The 20643-nt window shown below is 48.0% G+C and overlaps 1 protein-coding gene across 2 annotated transcripts in view; it reads left to right on the top strand.

Moving 5' to 3' along the window:
- LOC137653636 (uncharacterized) overlaps window positions 1–20643 on the top strand; it is a 96869-nt gene that overhangs the window by 40954 nt on the left and 35272 nt on the right. For both annotated transcript variants that reach the window (XM_068387209.1, XM_068387210.1), the window contains one exon: window positions 11160–12877. In XM_068387209.1, the coding sequence (XP_068243310.1) occupies window positions 11160–12877 (1718 nt within the window). The remainder of the gene's footprint in view (window positions 1–11159; window positions 12878–20643) is intronic.

The raw sequence follows: 20643 nt of genomic DNA, 5'->3' as shown, positions 1-20643 counted from the left end.
TTGTCGCTCACCAGCCTTGCTTAGTTCTCCTGTGACTCGCTGCTTGCCAGTTCCCAGGCGTTCGCCAATCAGCCATCGTTTGCCAGAACACCATCGTTCACCAGTCAGCCATCGTTTGCCAGAACACCATCGTTCACCAGTCAGCCATCGTTTGCCAGAACACCATCGTTCACCAGTCAGCCATCGTTTGCCAGAACACCATCGTTCACCAGACCGTTGGCAATCTTCTGTAGATCAGAAACAGTCGTCTAGACATTCTCCTCGTTTGTCAGGGCATCGGCACTTGCCAATCTGCCTTTTGCCAGCACCTCGTAGAGGTTCTTCTTGTTCTCGGGCCCACAAGCACCAACCATCAGAGTCAGATCGCTGTTCGCCTGTTGAGTGTAAATCTGTCCCACAGATCGACCCGTGATCACCTCGAGCTCCTTGATGGACAAGTGGCAGAGGACTTAGGGGAAAGGTCACCCTGGATTATTCCGAATGAAGGATTAGGAATGACTGGCTCCTTTTTATTCTTCATCTTCCCCTCTCTTGGGGAATCAGCACCCTGGGTCCTCTGCAAAGCTGACTTCAACCACCTGCAGGTAAACCTTCGTTCCCTTGTGTAACCTGGTGTTGTTCCAATACTGTTGCATCCCCATACCCTAACGAGGGGTTATTGGGTATGTCTTGGTAATCTCTGAAGATTCTTATGATTTGGAAGTACTCTTACCTAGACAGTCAAATTGCTAGTATCCCGAGCACACAGCTTGTGTGTGTTTGGACCATGCATAGCACTGTTTTAGCAAGGAGTAGGGTTTCCACCAATTATGTGCAAAACACATAAAGGGAAAACCCCAGGTCAAAGCCAAAAAGCCAGTTAGAAAGGATTTTCACCCTCCTAAAGGGTAAGTCTTCCCCTATAAATAGTGTTTTTTTGTATTTGGTGATGGAACAAATGGCAAATTTGGAAGTAATTTATATTTTTCCTGACGATACAAACTTATAGCTATTTATACAGACTGGCTCGCCCGCACCAGTCCCCCTTGAAGTTCAATCTCCAAGCAAAGTGGGTTTCAACCCAGGTGTGTGAATGAGCGGGGTAGCTACTAAACCCCCCCTTCCCTACTAATTAGCGGGTGGGTGGTTCACCCTCGTTTAAAATCTAATGGCTCGTCTTTCAGCTTCGCCGAAAGTAATATCCCCTATAACTAGCTTCAGGTTTGTATCGTTAGGCAAAATTTGTCATTTTGATTTTGCTGTGTAAAGAGTTTTAATCTAGTGTTAAGTTTGTATAAATGGTACCAAATATATCATACTTTTTAGAATTCTGATAGAGCACCCTTATATACTCAACAGAGTTTTTCAGTATTAACTCTCATTTTATTAGATGTTTTGTTTTGGGTAGTAAATTTGCTTTGATTTATTCTGACCACATTCTGATAGCTTTCTTTAAATCCATGTTTATTGTAGCTCACTATTATGTCTTAAAACCAAATATGGTTTATTAGAAGGCCCATGGTCATATAAGAAAAATATTTTCTGTATAGTAATACCCAGCCTCAAGTCATTTTGTGGTTCCAAGAGACCCATGGTAAGTAGGTTTTTGACGTAGTCAAATTTTTGCCATATGAATTGTAGTATACATTCCCTATACACATACTCAACACAATCAATTTCTTAAAACCTGCTATCATTTTATAAAAACTAGATACTTTCATTAATAAGCTACCACATTAAAATGTTATTTTCATTAGTAAAATAAATTTTTGAATATACTTACCCGATAATCATGTAGCTGTCGGTACGGACGGGATACGCCAGAGATCGCTATACAAGAGGGGGGTGTACTCACCAGCGCCACCTGTGGCCAGGTACTGCAGTACTTCTTGTTGACACCACCTCAATTTTTCCTCGGTCCACTGGTTCTCTATGGGGAGGAAGGGTGGGTCAATTAAATCATGATTATCGGGTAAGTATATTCAAAAATTTATTTTACTAATGAAAATAACATTTTTCAATATTAATCTTACCCGATAATCATGTAGCTGATTCACACCCAGGGAGGTGGGTGAAAACCAGTGTACATGTTAATCAAGAAGCTAAGTATCCCGTATTTCATATTATCAGTTATTCAAAATAACAATGAAATTATAAGTACCTGGTAAGGAAGTCGACTTGAACCATTACTCTGCCTTTAATAAGTTCGTCTTCCTTACTGAGCGCAGCGTTCCTCTTAGGAGGCTGAACAACTCTAAGGTGCTGAAGTATAAAGGGCTGCACCCCATACTAAAGGACCTCTACACAACCTCTAACCTAGGCGCTTCTCAAGAACGAATTGACCACCCGCCAAATCAACTAGGATGCGGAAGGCTTCTTAGCCTACCGTAACAACCCAAAAACAACAATAAAAGCATTCAAGAGAAAGGTTAAAAAAGGTTATGGGATTAAGGGAATGTAGTGGCTGAGCCCTCACCTACTACTGCACTCGCTGCTACGAATGGTCCCAGGGTGTAGCAGTTCTCGTAAAGAGACTGGACATCTTTGAGATAAAATGATGCAAACACTGACTTGCTCCTCCAATAGGTTGCATCCATAATACTCTGCAGAGAACGGTTCTGTTTGAAGGCCATCGAAGTAGCTACAGCTCTCACTTCGTGTGTCCGTACCTTCAGCAAAGCAAGGTCTTCATCCTTCATGTGAGAATGAGCTTCTCTAATCAGAAGCCTTATGTAATACGAAACTGCGTTTTTGGACATAGGCATCGAAGGTTTCTTAATGGCACACCATAAGGCCTCTGATTGTCCTCGTATAGGTTTTGACCTTTTAAGATAATACTTTAGAGCTCTGACAGGGCAAAGAACTCTCTCTAGCTCGTTACCCACCATGTTGGAAAGGCTAGGAATTTCGAACGATCTAGGCCAAGGACGTGAAGGAAGTTCATTTTTTGCCAAAAACCCGAGCTGTAAGGAACATGTAGCTGTTTCGGATGTGAATCCTATGTTCCTGCTGAAGGCGTGAACCTCACTAACTCTTTTGGCTGTTGCAAGGCAGACGAGGAAAAGAGTTTTGAGAGTAAGGTCTTTGAAAGAGGCTGACTGGAGAGGTTCAAATCTAGGAGACATAAGGAACCTTAAGACTACGTCTAGATTCCAGCCTGGAGTGGACAAGCGACGTTCTTTAGAGGTCTCGAAAGACTTAAGGATGTCCTGTAGATCTTTGTTGGAGGAAAGATCCAAGCCTCTGTGGCGGAAAACTGTTGCCAACATACTTCTGTACCCTTTGATCGTAGGAGCCGAAAGAGATCTAACATTCCTAAGATGTAACAGGAAGTCAGCAACTTGGGTTACAGAGGTACTGGTAGAGGAAACTGCATTGGCTCTGCACCAGCTTCGGAAGACTTCCCACTTGGATTGGTAGACTCTGCGAGTGGATATCCTCCTTGCTCTGGCAATCGCTCTGGCTGCCTCCTTCGAAAAACCTCTAGCTCTAGAGAGTCTTTCGATAGTCTGAAGGCAGTCAGACGAAGAGCGTGGAGGCTTGGGTGTACCTTCTTTACGTGAGGTTGACGTAGAAGGTCCACTCTTAGAGGGAGAGTCCTGGGAACGTCGACCAGCCATTGCAGTACCTCTGTGAACCATTCTCTTGCAGGCCAAAGGGGAGCAACCAACGTCAGCCGTGTCCCTTCGTGAGAGACGAACTTCTGAATAACTCTGTTGATGATCTTGAACGGCGGGAATGCATATAGATCGAGATGAGACCAATCCAGCAGAAAAGCATCCACGTGAACTGCTGCCGGGTCTGGGATTGGGGAACAGTACAATGGGAGCCTCTTGGTCATCGAGGTAGCGAACAGATCTATCGTTGGCTGACCCCACAAGGTCCAAAGTCTGTTGCACACGTTCTTGTGAAGGGTCCATTCTGTGGGGATGACTTGACCCTTCCTGCTGAGGCGATCTGCCGAGACATTCATATTGCCCTGAATGAATCTCGTTACCAGCGTGAGGTTTCGACTTCTTGACCAAATGAGGAGGTCCCTTGCTATCTCGTACAGCTTCCTCGAATGAGTCCCTCCCTGCTTGGAGATGTACGCCAAGGCTGTGGTGTTGTCGGAGTTCACCTCCACCACCTTGTTTAGCAGGAGGGACTTGAAGTTCATTAAGGCCAGATGTACTGCCAACAACTCCTTGCAATTGATGTGAAGCGTTTCCTGTTCCTTGTTCCATGTTCCCGAGCATTCCTGTCCGTCCAAGGTCGCGCCCCAGCCCGAGTCTGATGCGTCCGAATAGAGATGAAGATTGGGGGTCTGAACAGCTAACGAGAGACCCTCCTTGAGAAGGATGTTGCTCTTCCACCACATGAGAGTAGTCTTCATCTCTTTGGTAACAGGAATAGAGACCGCTTCGAGCGTCATATTCTTGTCCCAGTGAGCTGCTAGATGGTATTGAAGGGGGCGGAGGTGGAGTCTCCCTAACTCGGTGAACAGGGCTAACGATGACAGGGTCCCTGTTAGACTCATCCACTGTCTCACCGAGCATCTGTTCCTCTTCAGCATGCTCAGTATGCACTCTAGGGCTTGGTTGATTCTTGGGGCCGACGGAAAAGCCCGAAAAGCTTGACTCCGAATCTCCATTCCCAGGTAAACGATGGTTTGGGAAGGAATAAGCTGGGACTTCTCTAAGTTGACCAAAAGACCCAGTTCCTTGGTCAAGTCCAAAGTCCATCTGAGACTCTCCAGACAGCGACGACTTGTGGGGGCTCTTAACAGCCAGTCGTCTAAATAAAGGGAGGCTCTGATGTCCGCCAAGTGGAGGAATTTCGCAATATTCCTCATCAGTCGCGTAAACACCATAGGTGCCGTGCTTAGGCCAAAACACAGGGCTTGGAATTGGTACACAACCTTTCCAAAAACGAATCTCAGAAAAGGTTGGGAGTCTGGATGAATGGGGACGTGAAAGTAGGCGTCTTTCAGATCCAACGAGACCATCCAGTCCTCCTGCCTGACCGCTGCTAGGACCGACTTCGTCGTCTCCATAGTGAACGTCTGCTTGGTGACATAAGCATTGAGCGCACTGACGTCCAGCACCGGTCTCCAACCTCCTGTCTTCTTGGCCACCAGGAAGAGACGGTTGTAGAAGCCCGGGGATTGATGATCCCGGACTATCACCACTGCCTCCTTCTGTAACAGGAGCGACACCTCTTGATGTAACGCTAGCCTCTTGTCCTTTTCCTTGTAGTTGGGAGAGAGGTTGATGGGAGAAGTGGTCAGAGGGGGATTGCGGCAGAATGGTATCCTGTAACCCTCCCTTAGCCACTTGACAGACTGGGCGTCTGCACCTCTTCTTTCCCAAGCTTGCCAGAAGATCTTGAGTCTGGCTCCTACAGCTGTCTGGAGAGGAGGAGAGTCAATGTTTGCTTTTCGAAGACTTGGTACCTTTCTTGGACCTGCCCCTGTGACCGTCTGGGCGGGTACCTCCTCGGCTGGGGGCTCTGCCACGAAAGGGCGGAATAAATCTGGTAGCAGGAGTATCAGCCACTGGGGTGCGGTAAGTTCTAGGAACTGAAGGTGCAACCTTAGCCTTCCGTGCTGAAGAGGCCACGAGGTCATGCGTGTCCTTCTGTATAAGAGCCGCAGACAATTCCTTGATAAGATCCTCAGGAAACAGGAACTTAGAAAGAGGAGCAAAAAGTAACTGTGACCTTTGGCAAGAGGTGATACCAGTGGAAAGGAAGGAGCAAAGTTGTTCCCTTTTCTTGAGGACTCCCGATACAAACATAGAGGCAAGTTCGCCGGAACCATCGCGAATTGCTTTGTCCATACAGGACATGATCAGCATGGCCGAGTCTTTGTCAGAAGGGGCAGTCTTCTTGCTCAAGGCCCCCAGGCACCAGTCGAGGAAATTAAAAATTTCAAAGGCGCGAAAGACTCCCTTTAAGAAGTGGTCCAGGTCAGAAAAGGTCCAGCAGACCTTAGAGCGTCTCATAGCCGACCTTCGTGGAGAGTCAACCAAACTTGAGAAGTCAGCCTGGGCAGAGGCAGGGACCCCCAAGCCTGGTTCCTCTCCCGTGGCATACCAGACGCCCGCCTTAGAAGTCAGCTTAGGAGGAGGAAACATAAAAGACGTCTTTCCCAGTTGCTGCTTGGACTGCAACCAATCCCCTAACATTCTCAAAGCTCTCTTTGATGATCTAGCGAAGACGAGCTTAGTGTAGGCAGACTTAACAGGTTGCATGCCTAGAGAGAATTCGGATGGAGGAGAGCGAGGGGTAGCAGAAACAAAGTGATCAGGGTATAACTCTCTGAACAGAGCCAGGACCTTGCGAAAGTCAATGGAGGGTGGCAATGACTTGGGTTCCTCCACATCAGATGAAGGATCATCCAGGTGAGCAGCTTCATCCTCAGAAACCTCATCACCTGAGGGTTGAGAAGCGAGAGGTAAAGTGAAAGCGGTATGCTGAATGGCTGAATCCTGAAGAGCGGGTGCATGCGCACTTGCGGATTCATCCTCAAGTCTCTGCTGAAGAGGATGAGGGCTGGTAATGACAAAGTCATGAGACTGGGATGAAGGAGGTTCTGCGGAGGTCTGAGGAGCAAGCGTGGTGAGAGGCGACTGTTGTAAAGCATGAGGCTCATGCTGCATAGACTGCGGTTCAAGTTGAATGGGAAGAGGCTCAAGCTGAGGAGAAAGTGGTTGCTGCATGCGTTGAGGTGGCTGTCTCATAGCATGAGGTTCCTGCCTCAAGAGTTGCGCTTGCCTCAAGGGTTGAGGTGGCTGCGCAGAGAGAGGCTCTTGTCTCACGAGTTGAGGTTCTTGAGGTGCTTGCCTCGAGAGTTGAGGTTCTCGCCTCGAGGAAAGTGGAGGTGGCTGCCGCGAGAGTTGAGGTGGCTGCCTCAAGGATGGTAGAGGTTGTCGTACCTCAAGAGGTTGCTGCCTCGAGGATGGTTGTAACGCAAGAGGCTCCTGCCTCAAGGGTAGGGGAGGTTGCTGTAAAGCATAAGGCTCCTGCCCCCAGTGTTGAGGAGGTTGCCGCGTGGCAAGAGGCTCCTGCCTCAAGGAAAGTGGGGGTTGCTGCACAGCGCTGGTATCTGGCAACTCCCAATGCGGCAGCTCACGCATGGAGGTAGCTTGAGGAACCTCAACATCATACGTCTGGCAGGTTGGACTGCGCAGAGGAGGAGGAGCGCTCGCAGGAGGAGGTGTATTAACCTTCTCTGCCTGAAACTCCTGCATCAACACCGCAAGCTGCGACTGCATATTCTGCAGCATAGCCATCTTAGGATCAACAGAAGTTGAGGTCTGTTGAGGCATAGCTTTAACAGAAGTTGAGGTCTGTTGAGGCATCGCCTTACCTCTCTTAGGAGGCGTGCAGTCATCCGATGACTGCGGCGAGTCCGAGCTAGCCCAGTGGCTACACCTGGGCTGTTGGACTCGCGCGGTCTGGACTTTACGCTTAAGAGGCCTTGAGACCTGAGTCCAGCGTTTTCTCCTGGAAAAATCTTCTGCAGACGAGGAAATTAAGGGCTCAATCGTCTGAGAGTGGAAGTGACGATCTCTATAAGATACGCCCGCAACCACTGAGGATACTACTGTGCGCCGATCAAGGCCTGCCGAACCCTTTTGCCCTTCGACATTGCTTCTCCCCTGGGCTTGGGAGCTTGCAAGAGGTCCCGGACTGGGAGGACGACTGGCACGCACAGAAGTATCCTCATGCGCAACACTGACACTGACACTAGGCACAGCACTGGCACTACCACTTCCCACTGCACTTTTCACTTTAAGTTCCTTGACGTCTGCCAAGAGGAACTTGTGGTCACTCACTACCGACTCCACCTTATCACCTAAAGCCTGAATGGCACGTAAAACATCCGACATATCAGGCTGAGCACTAATAATAGGTTCGGGGGTAGCCACTACAGGGGGAGGAAAAGGATGAGGATCATGGGGGGAGGAATAAAGCAAAGAGCGAGCAGAACTCCTCCTAACTCTCTCCCTCTCTAACTTAGTCGTATATTTGAGGAATTGAATAAAATCAAATTCCGAAAGACCGGCACATTCCTCACATCGATCTTCCAACTGGCAGGATTTTCCCCTACAGTCGGAACAAACGGTGTGAGGATCAACCGAGGCCTTCGGAAGACGCCTAACACAAGTGCTAACTCTACATCGTCTTTGGGTAGGAGCTTGTGAATGGTCGGATATCTTGAATCAGAGAACAGTCAAGGGGGGTTTCCAAATTAAAGCAAAGATCGTTATACCATTAATCAAAATTAATCCAAAAGCTATCTAAGCTAAGGGAAAAGCTTCCTGTATAGCGAAAGCTGAAATCTCAGAGCAATACTTCACCAAAACCGTGAACAAAGACTCCAAAATTATAAGCGTATCCATGTAGGTCTTGCCGGAAGCACGACAGAGGAAAAATTGAGGTGGTGTCAACAAGAAGTACTGCAGTACCTGGCCACAGGTGGCGCTGGTGAGTACACCCCCCTCTTGTATAGCGATCGCTGGCGTATCCCGTCCGCAGAATTCTGTCGGGCAACGGAGTTGACAGCTACATGATTATCGGGTAAGATTAATATTGAAAATACAGTATTGTACTGTACAGTTGGGTTCTTAATTATTATTGTATAACATGGAGATACACGTGAGGTGGAGTAAATTCGACATAACTAAAATTTTATTTTTGTTTGTTCCTACACGAATAAAAACCTTTTTCCCTTTAATAAGAGTATCAGCTGGAAACTCTGCTGTTTAAATTTTATAAGTAGGTTTCAGCAGTCACCAGTAGGTAGCAGAAAACACCCTTGCCTGTTAACTGAGCAGCCACCTTTTCAAATGGCAGATAGTACAGACGTAATCCCGGATCCCTCAACTGGATGAAAATCTGAAGACTGAATCTACTTTCCTGAAGATTCTGTCCTTAAGGAGGCAGATCTACAGCCTGGGAGAGGCTATAAGAGCACCAGTAAAAGATGGAAAACGTCCATTGACAGGCTCTTCGGAGCACCACAAGGTTTCAGACCCTCCTTTCAGCTTCCTAAGTCAGAACTTTGGTGCAGACGTAATAGTTCGTCCTTTACCTAAACCAGATGGGTCTCCAAAGAAAAAGGCAAGCCTTCTGGCTAATGTGTGTGACAGTAAAGTCGGCCACACACATAAAGGACTGGCAGCGGGGTTGTCCCACTGGACTGGATGGTCGCTCCAGTCAGGTAAAGAGTAACCCATACAAGCTAGTGACTTGCCAGCAAGGTCCTGGGCAAACGCTGACCTGTGGCCAAGAGTCGTCATCACATGGTGGCTTTATTAACATATATGGGAATTAAATAATTAACACTATTTTCATCTTCTGTGTAATTAGATGGTTATGTTTCGTACAGTTTTGATTTTTCTGGGTTTCTCGGATGGTGTCTCTTTTCCTGGGCTTGTAATAAAAGGATCAGCATGTCTAAAAGATTAAAGTCATAAAGAGCCTATGAAATTCTATAATTCCATTCCCCTCCTTGTTTTTCCAAACTTCCATTGGGGTACCTTTTATTCATTCGTATCCGCATTTAATGGCTTCACAAATAAGTGCAAAAAGATTAAGTTCTTTAACAAATCATCAGAAAACCTTGAAGTCATTACCAGTGAAAATGAAAGCTCATGGTATTAGAGCAGTAGCTATTAGTTTAAATTTTACTTGGAATTTATCCTTGGATCAGGTTTTAAATGCAGAACATTGGTGTTTTATTTAGATATTTCCTAAATGTTATTTGAGAAAAGTCATGTTTGAATTGGTAATTGGTGTAACTTTTGAGGGAAGTAATTTTCAATAGAGTTTTAGTTTCAAGATTATAGGTTAAAAAAGAATATTTTAAGTAGTTTTTTCAACATTCTGATACAGTACAGTATACTGTATTTACCAGATTTGGGGCCTGTTTTAGATTCATAGAATTTTTTTTAAATTATAGGTCTTTAGCTGAACTAATTTTGATACCTAAACGTCAGTTTTACAACAACCTTCCTATTTGTGGCTGCTTAAAACTGTGCCTCATTCCTGTGTTCCTATTTCTTGCAGGTGTCATGGTGCTGCAAGACCTGTAACATTTCATTTAGCCAGAATAAGAAATTTTCCTGGCAGGACTTGTAGCCATACAGTATTTCTATATTTACTTTCGAAAAGTAATCATATCCTGCCCTCATTCCTACTTTAGATAAGGTGACTGAGCGGTCGCACCGGTTAGGTATTAAGTGAAGAGCGAAGTGAATGCAACTAACTTTATTTGGACGGAGCATGAGTATATATACAACCTGTTCCAGTCAAGAATGGCACAAAAAATCAAACTCAATGAAATAAGCATATACAGGCATAAACCAGTTAGCAGTGTGAGGGGAGAGCGATAACAACAGTATAAGAAAATAAAGAAATACCATTACAGTATATGAGCGCGTGTTATATCAGTGTGGTGTATTACACATTATGTGGATCGTCAGGACTTTACTAGTCTGAATCATATTCTGAGTTATTGTACTTTCTTTGCACTCGTTGTTCTCCATTTTCTAATCGGGACATACTAGGTGGGTTGTGGTAAACCAGTGGCAGGGAAAGTTTTACTATTTTTCATGCCTATTCTGAGGCCTTGAAGCTGGCACTTATGAATTATTAGTATTACATAGCTTTCAAATGTAGATATGGAATTAGAAGGTTTTATCCTAACTCTTTGCTGTGTTCATTTACAAATATCTTACCATGTCTTTCCTTCTTGATCTAGTGTTTATGAAGTTTGAAAGTTTGGCTTCTCCAAACGAAGGGTAATATATGTCAATCTCAACTGGGTGAAGTTGTATTAAATGTAGTAACTGATTAGTATTAGGCTAATGAAGGTGTTTACTCCTATTTTAGCTGACCTACTCACAAGTTTACCGGTATTTTAATGTGAATGTACATTGAAGTTTTATTGCTTGGAAAACATTGAAGATGGCATCCATCAGAGCACCTCCCACAAAAGAAAAATTTCAATGCTGTACTGTATATGAAAAATTTGAAGGTTGTATTCTTCCGATATTTTCATATTCCTTAGATATCCTTCCTTGAGATGTCTCTTATTTAGCGGAATGTATTGTAATAATTTATGAAAATTTTAGATATTGATGATTTGTAACATATTGCCTAATTTGACTTTTCATGTTTTTTCTTTTTAGGTTAGTTGTAGCAGCAACTGGAAGAATTTCAAGCGAGTTGTAATTGTAAGCGATGGCCGCATTGAATTTGATAAAGATATCATGGAAATGAAATCACAGTATGAAATTCAAGTATTCAACAAATCCCAACTGGTTCTAGATGATCTTGTTAACTTTACCAAAGAAAAAATCGATTTCAGTGTACCTATAGAAACACTGATGATATGTTGTGTTGGTTCTTATGACCTTATAAGTTTAGAAGATGATGAGACTTGTCAATATCTCTCTAATCATAAGCCTTTCAAGCAGATAAGTTTGAAGAATCCCAATGATAAAGACATACTAGGAAAACTCATTAAAAAAACAAAAGAGCAAAAGAAAAAATTGCAGAAATTGCTTGGCTCAGAATCAGACGTTTATTTTACAACAATTGATTATGTAAAACTTGTAAAATTCCATGAAAACCAGTTGAAGTTACATGACAGAAAATCTATTCATGAACTTGCATTGCGGTTTGATAAAGAAGTCTTGATGGAAATGGAAAGCAGACTAGACAGGGTCATAAAGTCCTATAATAAATATAATCTGGAAAATAACCTCACGGCTCTTCCTCTTGAAATAAAGGCTTATCTAAAGAAGCCAGTTGGAAATGGTAAATCCCATTTATCTAGTTCTGAGGTTGGGTTGGTTTTGAGTTCAGATATGTGTCTTGAAATATCACGTTCCTTTGTTACAGATATAAAAATATTTTTAAAGAAGAGGAGTCGATACAAGAAAGTTGTTTTTGTTGGTGACTCAAGGTTAGAGCATGTAAGAAAGGCATGGCCATCAGATATCCGCTACAACTGTAAGATTATAACGGATAATGATCTTACTTTAAGTAATTTGTCAAATGCAGAAGATCCTATCATGAAGGAAATTTGTTCTTCTGAGGACTCGTTAATTGTCATTTCCCCAGGAGTGAAGGATCTCTGCAAATTGGTATCCAATCCAGAATGCAAGAATCATAAAAAATTGGAGATTTTTGTGCCTTACTTTACAGGGAGTAAAATGAAAAATCCTAATAGAATTATAAATAAAATGATTGAGCTGTCTGTATATATGTGCAGAATTTTGAAGCATATCGATAAGCTCACATTAAATTGTGATGTACTTTTCACTGATATGTATGACTTTGATCTATTATCTTATCAAGAATATGTAACTCTTCTTCACCATAAAGAAGAAAATCACAACATTAAGACTCCAATAATTGATATAAAGGAAGACTATCCTGGGAAATTAAAAGATATTTTGAGTATAATCCAATTTTATAATGTGATATGTCAGTCAATATCTCATAGATATTCCTTCAAATTAAGAAGCTTTCCAACTTGGATCCCTGGTAAAGCAGTTGGTGAAGGAAATGCTCAAGTCATCGCAAAGTCTGTGTTGTATGATGGTGTACACCCTTCTTCATCAGTGGCGGCAGAAATGGCTGAACGATTTAAATTGTTTGCAGATGAGGCCTTGAAACTTGGGACAGTAAATTGCAGGTCTCCAAATGTCAATGTACTTGCATGCATTATCGCTGAAGCCAGTGCAAAATTCATTATCGAAAAAGTTGATAATATTGGCTATACTTCCAAGGAGTACAGGAAAGAAGACAAACATGGTGAGAACGAACAAACTGCAAATGATAGAAGAGGTACGCATGGATCTAAAAGCTTTTCTGGTTCATCACACATCTCAAAACGAAGGTATTGTTACGAAATCATGAATTGTTTGTAACTTCATTTCTACTATGCATTATGTATTTTGTAAAACTTTATTTAACATCTAGAAAGTCCCATTAGTTAAGTTTTATGTTAGATGAAGGCATTCTTGAATCCTCATATGAGAGTATTTTTATGCAGGTAAAATGTACCATAACTGCTATTTGTTCCGTACCTGAATACAAACCACGCTATTTACATTGGGTAATTACTTCGGCGCAGCCGATGACGAGCCATAAAGTTTTAACAAGGGTTTCCTACTCCACCCCTAGTATGGGGGGGGGGGGGTCGCTTGCTACCCCTCCACCCTCACACACACTGGTAATTCGTCCACTTTACTTTTGGCTCAGAGAGACGACAGACCTGTCAGCGCTCTCCTCTCTTTTGACTGCCATAATTTTTTGTTTGCTTTTTCTTTCAGTGTTTGTGTGTGAAGTTGGCCTCTATTATCATCATGCGCACTTGCCCTGGACTTCCCGGCCGCCCTTGTGGGACCTTTATGTCGGCCGTGGAAACAGATCCGCACTACTTATGCCCTCAGTGTAGGGGCCAACGGTGTGATAGTGCTAATATGTGTATTGAGTGTAGGGAGTGGTCTACCTCCCAGTGCGAGAGGTTTGACCGGCGACGTAAGAAGAAGGCTAAAAGGGATCGTTCTCCTTCCGAGGTTTCTCAGGAGAGAGAAAATCCTAGGTCTTCTTCTTCCGCCGCCCATTCCTCCTCCGAAGCTCCCGCTCGGGCGGCCTCTTCCGAGAGGCCGGCGAGTGGTAGCGTAGACTGTAATGTTGATGTTGTTGACCGATCCCGTGGTAAGGGAGAGGCTGCTGCCTACCATAGCGAGGCGGCTGCCCCTTCCCCCTCGGAGGAAGTCTTTATGTCTAACAATGATCTTTTTCAACTTTGGGCTTCCTTGGGGCTACAGGGTTCGCCTTCCAAGGACTGTATGGCATATTAACCGCGTTGGAGAAGGAGGGTAATTTTACAATTTTTAGTGATGCAAGGAGTGTCCTTCAAGCTATGGAAGTTTTTAATTCTAATAACCCTCTAGTTTTAAAGATTTTAGAATGGCTCTTCATTATTGGACGAAGAGGTATAACAGTTCAATTTTGTTGGGTTCCAACACATGTAGGTGTGTCCGGGAATGAGAAGGCAGATTCACTGGCTAAGGAGGCTGCATCCGAGTTGCTGCTAAGAAGGTATCCCATTCCCTGTAATGATTTCTTACCTGACATCAAGAAATTGGTTTGCAATAAATGGCAACAGCAATGGGATAGTCAAGATGGCAATAAAATGCGAGAGATAACAAATGACATATCTCCTTGGAGGTATAATATGATGCCCCGAAAATGGGAGACGTCTCTTTGTCGTCTCCGTATTGGTCACACTCGGTTGACACACGAGTTTCTGCTAAAGGGCCAACAGCAACCGTATTGTGACGACTGTTTAGTACCTCTAACAGTAAGGCATTTGTTGACCGAATGCCCTAATTATAACAACTTAAGGAATAGACATTTGTTTGAGGCTCGAGGTGAGGGTGGCAGGTTCATCCTTGCCAAGATTCTTGGAAATGATGTGTCCTACCATGCAAGTGGCATTTTTAAATTTATTTCAGAAGCAGGTCTTCTGAAAAATATTTAACTTTTATGACATTCAACTTTTATGATTTTAATTGAATACTCTTTAATTTTTTATTTTATTTTATTTTTTTATTTTGTATACATAAATTAAATGTTACCGGCGTCAATGACCTCAGATGTCAGGATGCCTGAAAACTTTAAATCAGTCAATCAAACGGGGTGCGGCCGCCGAACAATCGTCAACTACAGCGGAGATAGATCCTCTGTCTGTAGTTGACGTAGTTGTTTCGGAAACATCCCATGGATATGTCCAAACACCTGTTCCTGTGGCTGAGGTAGCTGAAGGCTCTGTCTCACCCTGCGAACACACTTTGAAGGAGGAGCTGAGTCCTACGGTCTCTCCTTCCACTGAGATTCCCTCTCGGGGGAGTTCTCTGGTAGGGACGCCTCTTCGGAGACCCCATGATGGTCGGCTTGCTGATCCAACGGCCCCTCGTAGGCGTATAAGGCGGAAGGCTCGCCCTCCCCTTCGCCGTAGAGGTCTTCCTTCTCCCTTTAAAGGAGTTAAGAAGCGCCTCTTCAGCTCGTCGTCCCCACAATCCTCTGTGGAGGAGACAACTCGCCGCTCTCCTATCCTGCCAGCTACCACCCTAGACCTCTCCGGGGATCGTTCGCGATCCCCTTTGGGACAAGGGTCTCCTCAACCATCTACATCTACGGCTGCTGATGCGCTTTACGCGCCCCCTGAGTCTGCCACTGCGCAGTCTCCAGGCCCTTCGGGGTCTCAGGGACTTGAGCGCAAAACTGAGCCTCTCGTCTCTAAGCGTAAGGCTCTGCCTGCGCCCGTTGCTTTTGTTCCTGATGTTGCTGATAAAGCGCTTCGGCGCTCACCGTTAGGCATTCGCGTCTCTGATCCTGTTAAGCGCCAGGGTTCCCCTGCGCGCCCACGCCCATCGACAGCTGTTCCTGATGCAGCGCGCAAGCGCTCAAAGGCGCCCACGCATCCACCTTTACCAGCGCTGCCGCGTCCCCCAGTTCCTGTTACATCACGCGCGGTCCCAAAGGTTCCTGAGTCGGCACACAGGCGCCCACAGATTCCTGCGAACTCGTTGCGCTACAGGGGGGAAAAACGCGGCGCGCGTTCACCCCCAGTTCCTGTTACACCGCGCGCGGTCCAACAGGTTTCAGAGTTGGCGCACAGGCGCCCACAGGTTCCTGCGGACTCGTCGCGTCCTATGGGGGGAAAGAGCGACGCGCGTTCGCCCCCGGTTCCTGTTACATCGCGCGCGGTCCAAAAGTTTCCAGAGTCGGCGCACAGGCGCCCACTGGTTCCTGCGGACTCGTCGCGCCCTACGGGGGAAAAGCGCGACGCGCGTTCGCGCGCGATTCCATCCTCAGCGCTCACGCGCTCTCCAACGCACCCAGGTGTCGCCTTGGAATCATCGCGCTCACCCAAAGAGGTTCGCGCTGTAAAGGAGGTTCGCGATGCGTGTTCACGCGCAGTTCCTGTTCCAGCTCCCACGCGTTCTCGAAGTGATCACGTGTCGCACCGACTCAGCACGTTGCTCCAGAGATGGCTAAGTCAGCGCACAGGCTTTCATGGCCCCCTCTGGAACCGCGCGAGTTTGCTGCCGACACTATCGCGCGCGACGTTCATCTGTCGTGTCCAGTTCCAGCTACGCGCCCTGTGCCTGTGTTCAAGGCAACTGTGGGCGCTCCAAAACTCCATCACGCTGTTCGCAACACGCGACCTCCGAAACAGCGATCTCCGGAGCGACCTGTTCCGGATGCACGCTATGCGCGCCGACAATCACCAGCGGGGTTAGTGACCTCGCAGGCGAATAGAGCGGTCCTTCCCGACCGTCGCCCACAGGTCTCTCGCGACCCTGCTACAGTACTATCGCCCTCGCGGCGAGTTCTTCTAGATACGCCTACAGGCGCCCCTGTCATCTCGCGCCAATCTGTGTCTCACCAGGTCGCTGCGCGCTCGCGCATTCGGCCAGTTCCTGAACTAGTTCCTGATCGCCATACGCTGACACCGTCACCCACGCGCTCTCGCGGCCTCATTCCGGCTCGCACTCACAGATCTCCAAGGCCTGACCGCGGCATTGATCCATCTGCGCGCCATCGCTCCCTCGCACCCGCCCCCACTCACGCGGGTGTCGCGTGCGCGATTTTCCAGCATCGCCCGCCCACGCGGGTGCACTCGCGATTTGGCTCGTGCTCACGATTTTTCAGCTTCGCACTACGCTGACGCGCGCGACCCTGTTCCGGGCCCGGTTCACGAGCCCCAGCGCGACCACCTGCAGGCGGATTCTTCCTTGTCGCGCTCCCCTCCCCGCAAGCGCGACCACCTGCAGGCGGATTCTTCCTTGTCGCGCTCCCCTCCCCGCAAACGCAGACCAGAGCGCTCGCCAGAAGGGGAGGCGCTCCCCGGGAAGGTTTAGGGATTCTTCTTTTTCAGCCCAGAAGGTGAACCCTCGTTTGTTGACTCCTCCGAGGGGTCCATCGATCCCCTTCCCTTCAGAGGGAGTGTCTGACAGCGCCGCTGTTAGTCAACAGCCGTGGTTCGATACCCTCCTCAGAGCTCTTGTGCGGGTGATTAAGCCAGCCACCTCTGACTCAGGTCACGACCGAGCGGCAGTTTCCTTCCCCCTGAAGAGGAAGAGAGGAGTCTCCCGTGGAACCTCCTCCGAGACCTAGGCTGTCCCCTCGCAGATCCTTAGGCAAGGTTCCTACTCCACCTCAGACCTTCTCGCCCTCCCCTGCGGAGGAGGAATACCCCTCCTCAGGGGAATCGGTCGAACAGGAGGACTTCCCCATCGCACCAATGGAGGAAATTCATCCCCCTCCCGAGAGGTCTCCTCGTCTTGAGGTGGAGAAGGACCTGCCCCCTTCGCTTTAGGAGTCAGACAGGAGCAGCCTAGGGCGGTCGAGGATGCCCACGTGTCCCCCCAGGAAGAGCCCTTGGGGACAGGAGACTTCGCTGCAAGTCCATCGGGAGGCGAGCGCCAGGAGTCAGAACCTGCATTCTGGCAAGTCCTGACCCTCATGAGAAGTCTAAACGGGATCCCAGATCCTGAGGTCCCTCCTCGTGAAGGGAGGGACACAGTTCCGGATCGTATCTATGGCACTCAAAAGCCATCTAGGGCCAGTGCAGCTCTGCCCTGGTCTCAGGGGATGAAGAGTGCCAGAGATAAGATCGAGGGACAACTCGCGGAGCTTGCCTCCTCCAGCAGGTCAAGTGCCGGGAATAAGCTCCTCCCTCCTCCTCGAGTCCATCAGAGGAGGTATTTTGAGATCCTTGAGGAGTCTTCTCTGAGTCTTCCCCTACACCACTCTGTGGAAGCTCTCACAAGGAGAGTCTCTCTTGAGAGACTCTCCAACCGGCACGTGTCCTTCTCGGCCACTGAGATCCAGAGTCAGGAGAAGGTCATTAAGTGCGCCATGCAGGCCGCTTCATGGCTAGACATCTGGCTGGGGTCTCTGGGCATCCTGGTGCGGTCCGAGGATCTCTCCAAGGAAAGCACCAGGAAAGCGCTGGAGACCTTCCTCCTCTCGGGCACTCGGACCATCGAGTTCCTGTCCCACCAGGTCGCGAGCTTGTGGGCCAACACGATCCTCAAGCGTCGGGATGCGGTGGCTGAGAGGATTCACCATAAGGTCCCCAGCGCCGAGACTAGTAGGCTCAGACACACTTCCGTCCTCAGCAAGAGTCTGTTTAAGCCTAAGGACGTGGAGCTCACTGCCGAGAGGTGGAGGAAGTCCAATCAGGATTCCCTCATCCATAGGGCCCTGACATCAAGGCCCTACAAGCCTCCGGCAGTACAGCAGCCCCGCCCTGCCAGGGACATGAAAAAGACAACCGTAGCAGTGAAGCCCAAGGTGTCTAAGCCCTTTCCTGCCAAGGGCAGAAGGGGCAAGAAGTCCTCCACGGGAAGCGAGAACCCTAGAGGTACCGGCCGAGGCTAGAAACGCTAGGGGTGGCAATCCCCCTGCATGTCCACCAGTGGGGGGATGCCTTCAGAGTTGCGCAGCAAGGTGGCAGCAACTCGGGGCGGATACCTTGACGATCTCTGTGATCTCTCAAGGGTATCGCGTCCCGTTAACGGCCTTTCTACCTCCCCTGACAGCGGATCCAGTGTCGTTGAGCTCTCTTGCCATGGGGTCGGCAAAAGGGCAGGCCCTTCGGGCCGAAGTCCAGACCATGTTGGAGAAGAACGCGCTCCAGGAGGTCGTGGACGGGTCCCCAGGCTTCTACAGTCGACTCTGTCTTGTGAAAAAGGCGTCTGGAGGCTGGAGACCAGTCATCGATCTCTCGACCCTGAACGGGTTTGTCAAACAGACTCCGTTCAGCATGGAGACAGCGGACACGGTCAGGCTTGCAGTGAGACCACGAGATTTCATGTGCACACTGGATCTGAAGGACTCGTACTTCCAGATCCCGATCCACCCGTCTTCAAGGAAGTACCTCAGATTTTGCCTAGATCACAAGATCTACCAGTTCAAGGTGTTGTGTTTCGGTCTCTCCAGAGCACCTCAGGTGTTCACCAGAGTCTTCACCATCATCTCTTCATGGGGGCACAGGATCGGCATCCGTCTCGTTTGTTACCTGGACGACTGGCTGGTCCTGGCAGACTCGGAGGTATCCCTTCTCCGCCATCGAGACAAGCTCCTCGAGGTTTGCCGGGATCTGGGGATTGTGGTAAACCTCGAGAAGTCTTCTCTGCAGCCCTCAGAGACTGGTATATCTAGGCATAATCATAGACACCAATCTCCACAAAGCCTTCCCATCAGACGAAAGGATAGCAAGGCTGAGGAAGGTCGCGAGACCTTTCCTCACTTGAGAAGAACTCCCAGCCCAATCGTGGCTTCGTCTCCTCGGCCACCTCTCCTCTCTAGCCCGTCTCGTCCCCAACAGTCGCCTCAGGATGAGATCCCTTCAGTGGCGACTGAAGTCCCGGTGGAGTCAAGGACTCGACTCCCCGGGCATCTTGATCCCTATGGGATCTGCGGAACGGTCGGACCTGGAGTGGTGGATGGCAGACGAGAACCTACGAAAGGGAGTGGATCTTCTCGTCTCCTCCCCAGATTTGATGTTGTTTTCGGACGCATCAAACAAGGGGTGGGGGGCCCACGTTCTGAACCACAAGGCCTCCGGCCTGTGGTCAGAATCAGCAAAGTACCTTCACATAAACCTGCTGGAGATGAAGGCTGTTTTCCTGGGCCTTCAAAAGTTCCACCAAGTCCTGGCGGGTCACTCCGTAGTGGTGATGAGCGACAACACCACGGTGGTGGCTTACATCAACAAGCAGGGAGGTACCTTTTCGGAACTGCTGTCCCATCTTGCAGTAGAGATCCTAAGATGGTCCGAGGTCCACTCGATATCACTTATGGCTCGCTTCATTCCAGGCAAGAGGAATGTGCTCGCCGACAGTCTGAGCAGAGCGACGCAGATAGTGAGTACCGAGTGGTCTTTGGATCCTCAGATAGCCAACAAAGTCCTGACTTTGTGGGGTTCCCTGACTGTGGACCTGTTCGCTACGGCGTTGAACACCAAGCTTCCGCTGTACTGCTCCCCAGTCCCGGACCCAAGGCCCTTTGGCAGGATGCCTTCCAACAATGGTGGGACAACGTCGACGTGCACGCCTTTCCCCCGTTCTGTCTGATGAGGAGGGTCCTCAACAAGACCAGAACATCGGTCAATCTCTCGATGACCTTGATAGCTCCGCTATGGCATCACGCAGAGTGGTTTCCGGACCTTCTGCAGCTCCTCACGGAGATCCCGAGGGAATTCCCTCCACGTCACGAGCTACTCAAACAACCACACTCCAACATCTTCCACAAAGCCGTAGCTTCGCTTCGACTTCACGCCTGGAGACTATCCAGCACCTCCTCAAAGAGAGAGGATTTTCGCAACAAGTTGTGGAAAGGATGTCTGGCCACCTGCGCAGGTCATCCGCAGGAGTCTACCAGGCGAAGTGGCGAGTTTTCTGTGGTTGGTGCCGTGTAAGGGGTATCTCTCCCCTCGATGCCACTTTACCAGCAATAGCGGAGTTCCTTGTGTATCTGCGGGAAGAAATGCGCTTTTCAGTCTCGGCAGTGAAAGGCTATCGCTCAGCTCAGCCTTAAGTTTTGCCTTCAGGCTCAAAGGAATGGACATTTCCTCCTCGC

This window comes from Palaemon carinicauda, chromosome 14 (genome assembly GCF_036898095.1).
Source record: "Palaemon carinicauda isolate YSFRI2023 chromosome 14, ASM3689809v2, whole genome shotgun sequence".
NCBI classification, from domain to species: domain Eukaryota; kingdom Metazoa; phylum Arthropoda; class Malacostraca; order Decapoda; family Palaemonidae; genus Palaemon; species Palaemon carinicauda.
The sequence above is the reverse complement of the archived record's forward strand: the minus strand, read 5'-3'. Positions and strand labels throughout refer to the sequence as shown.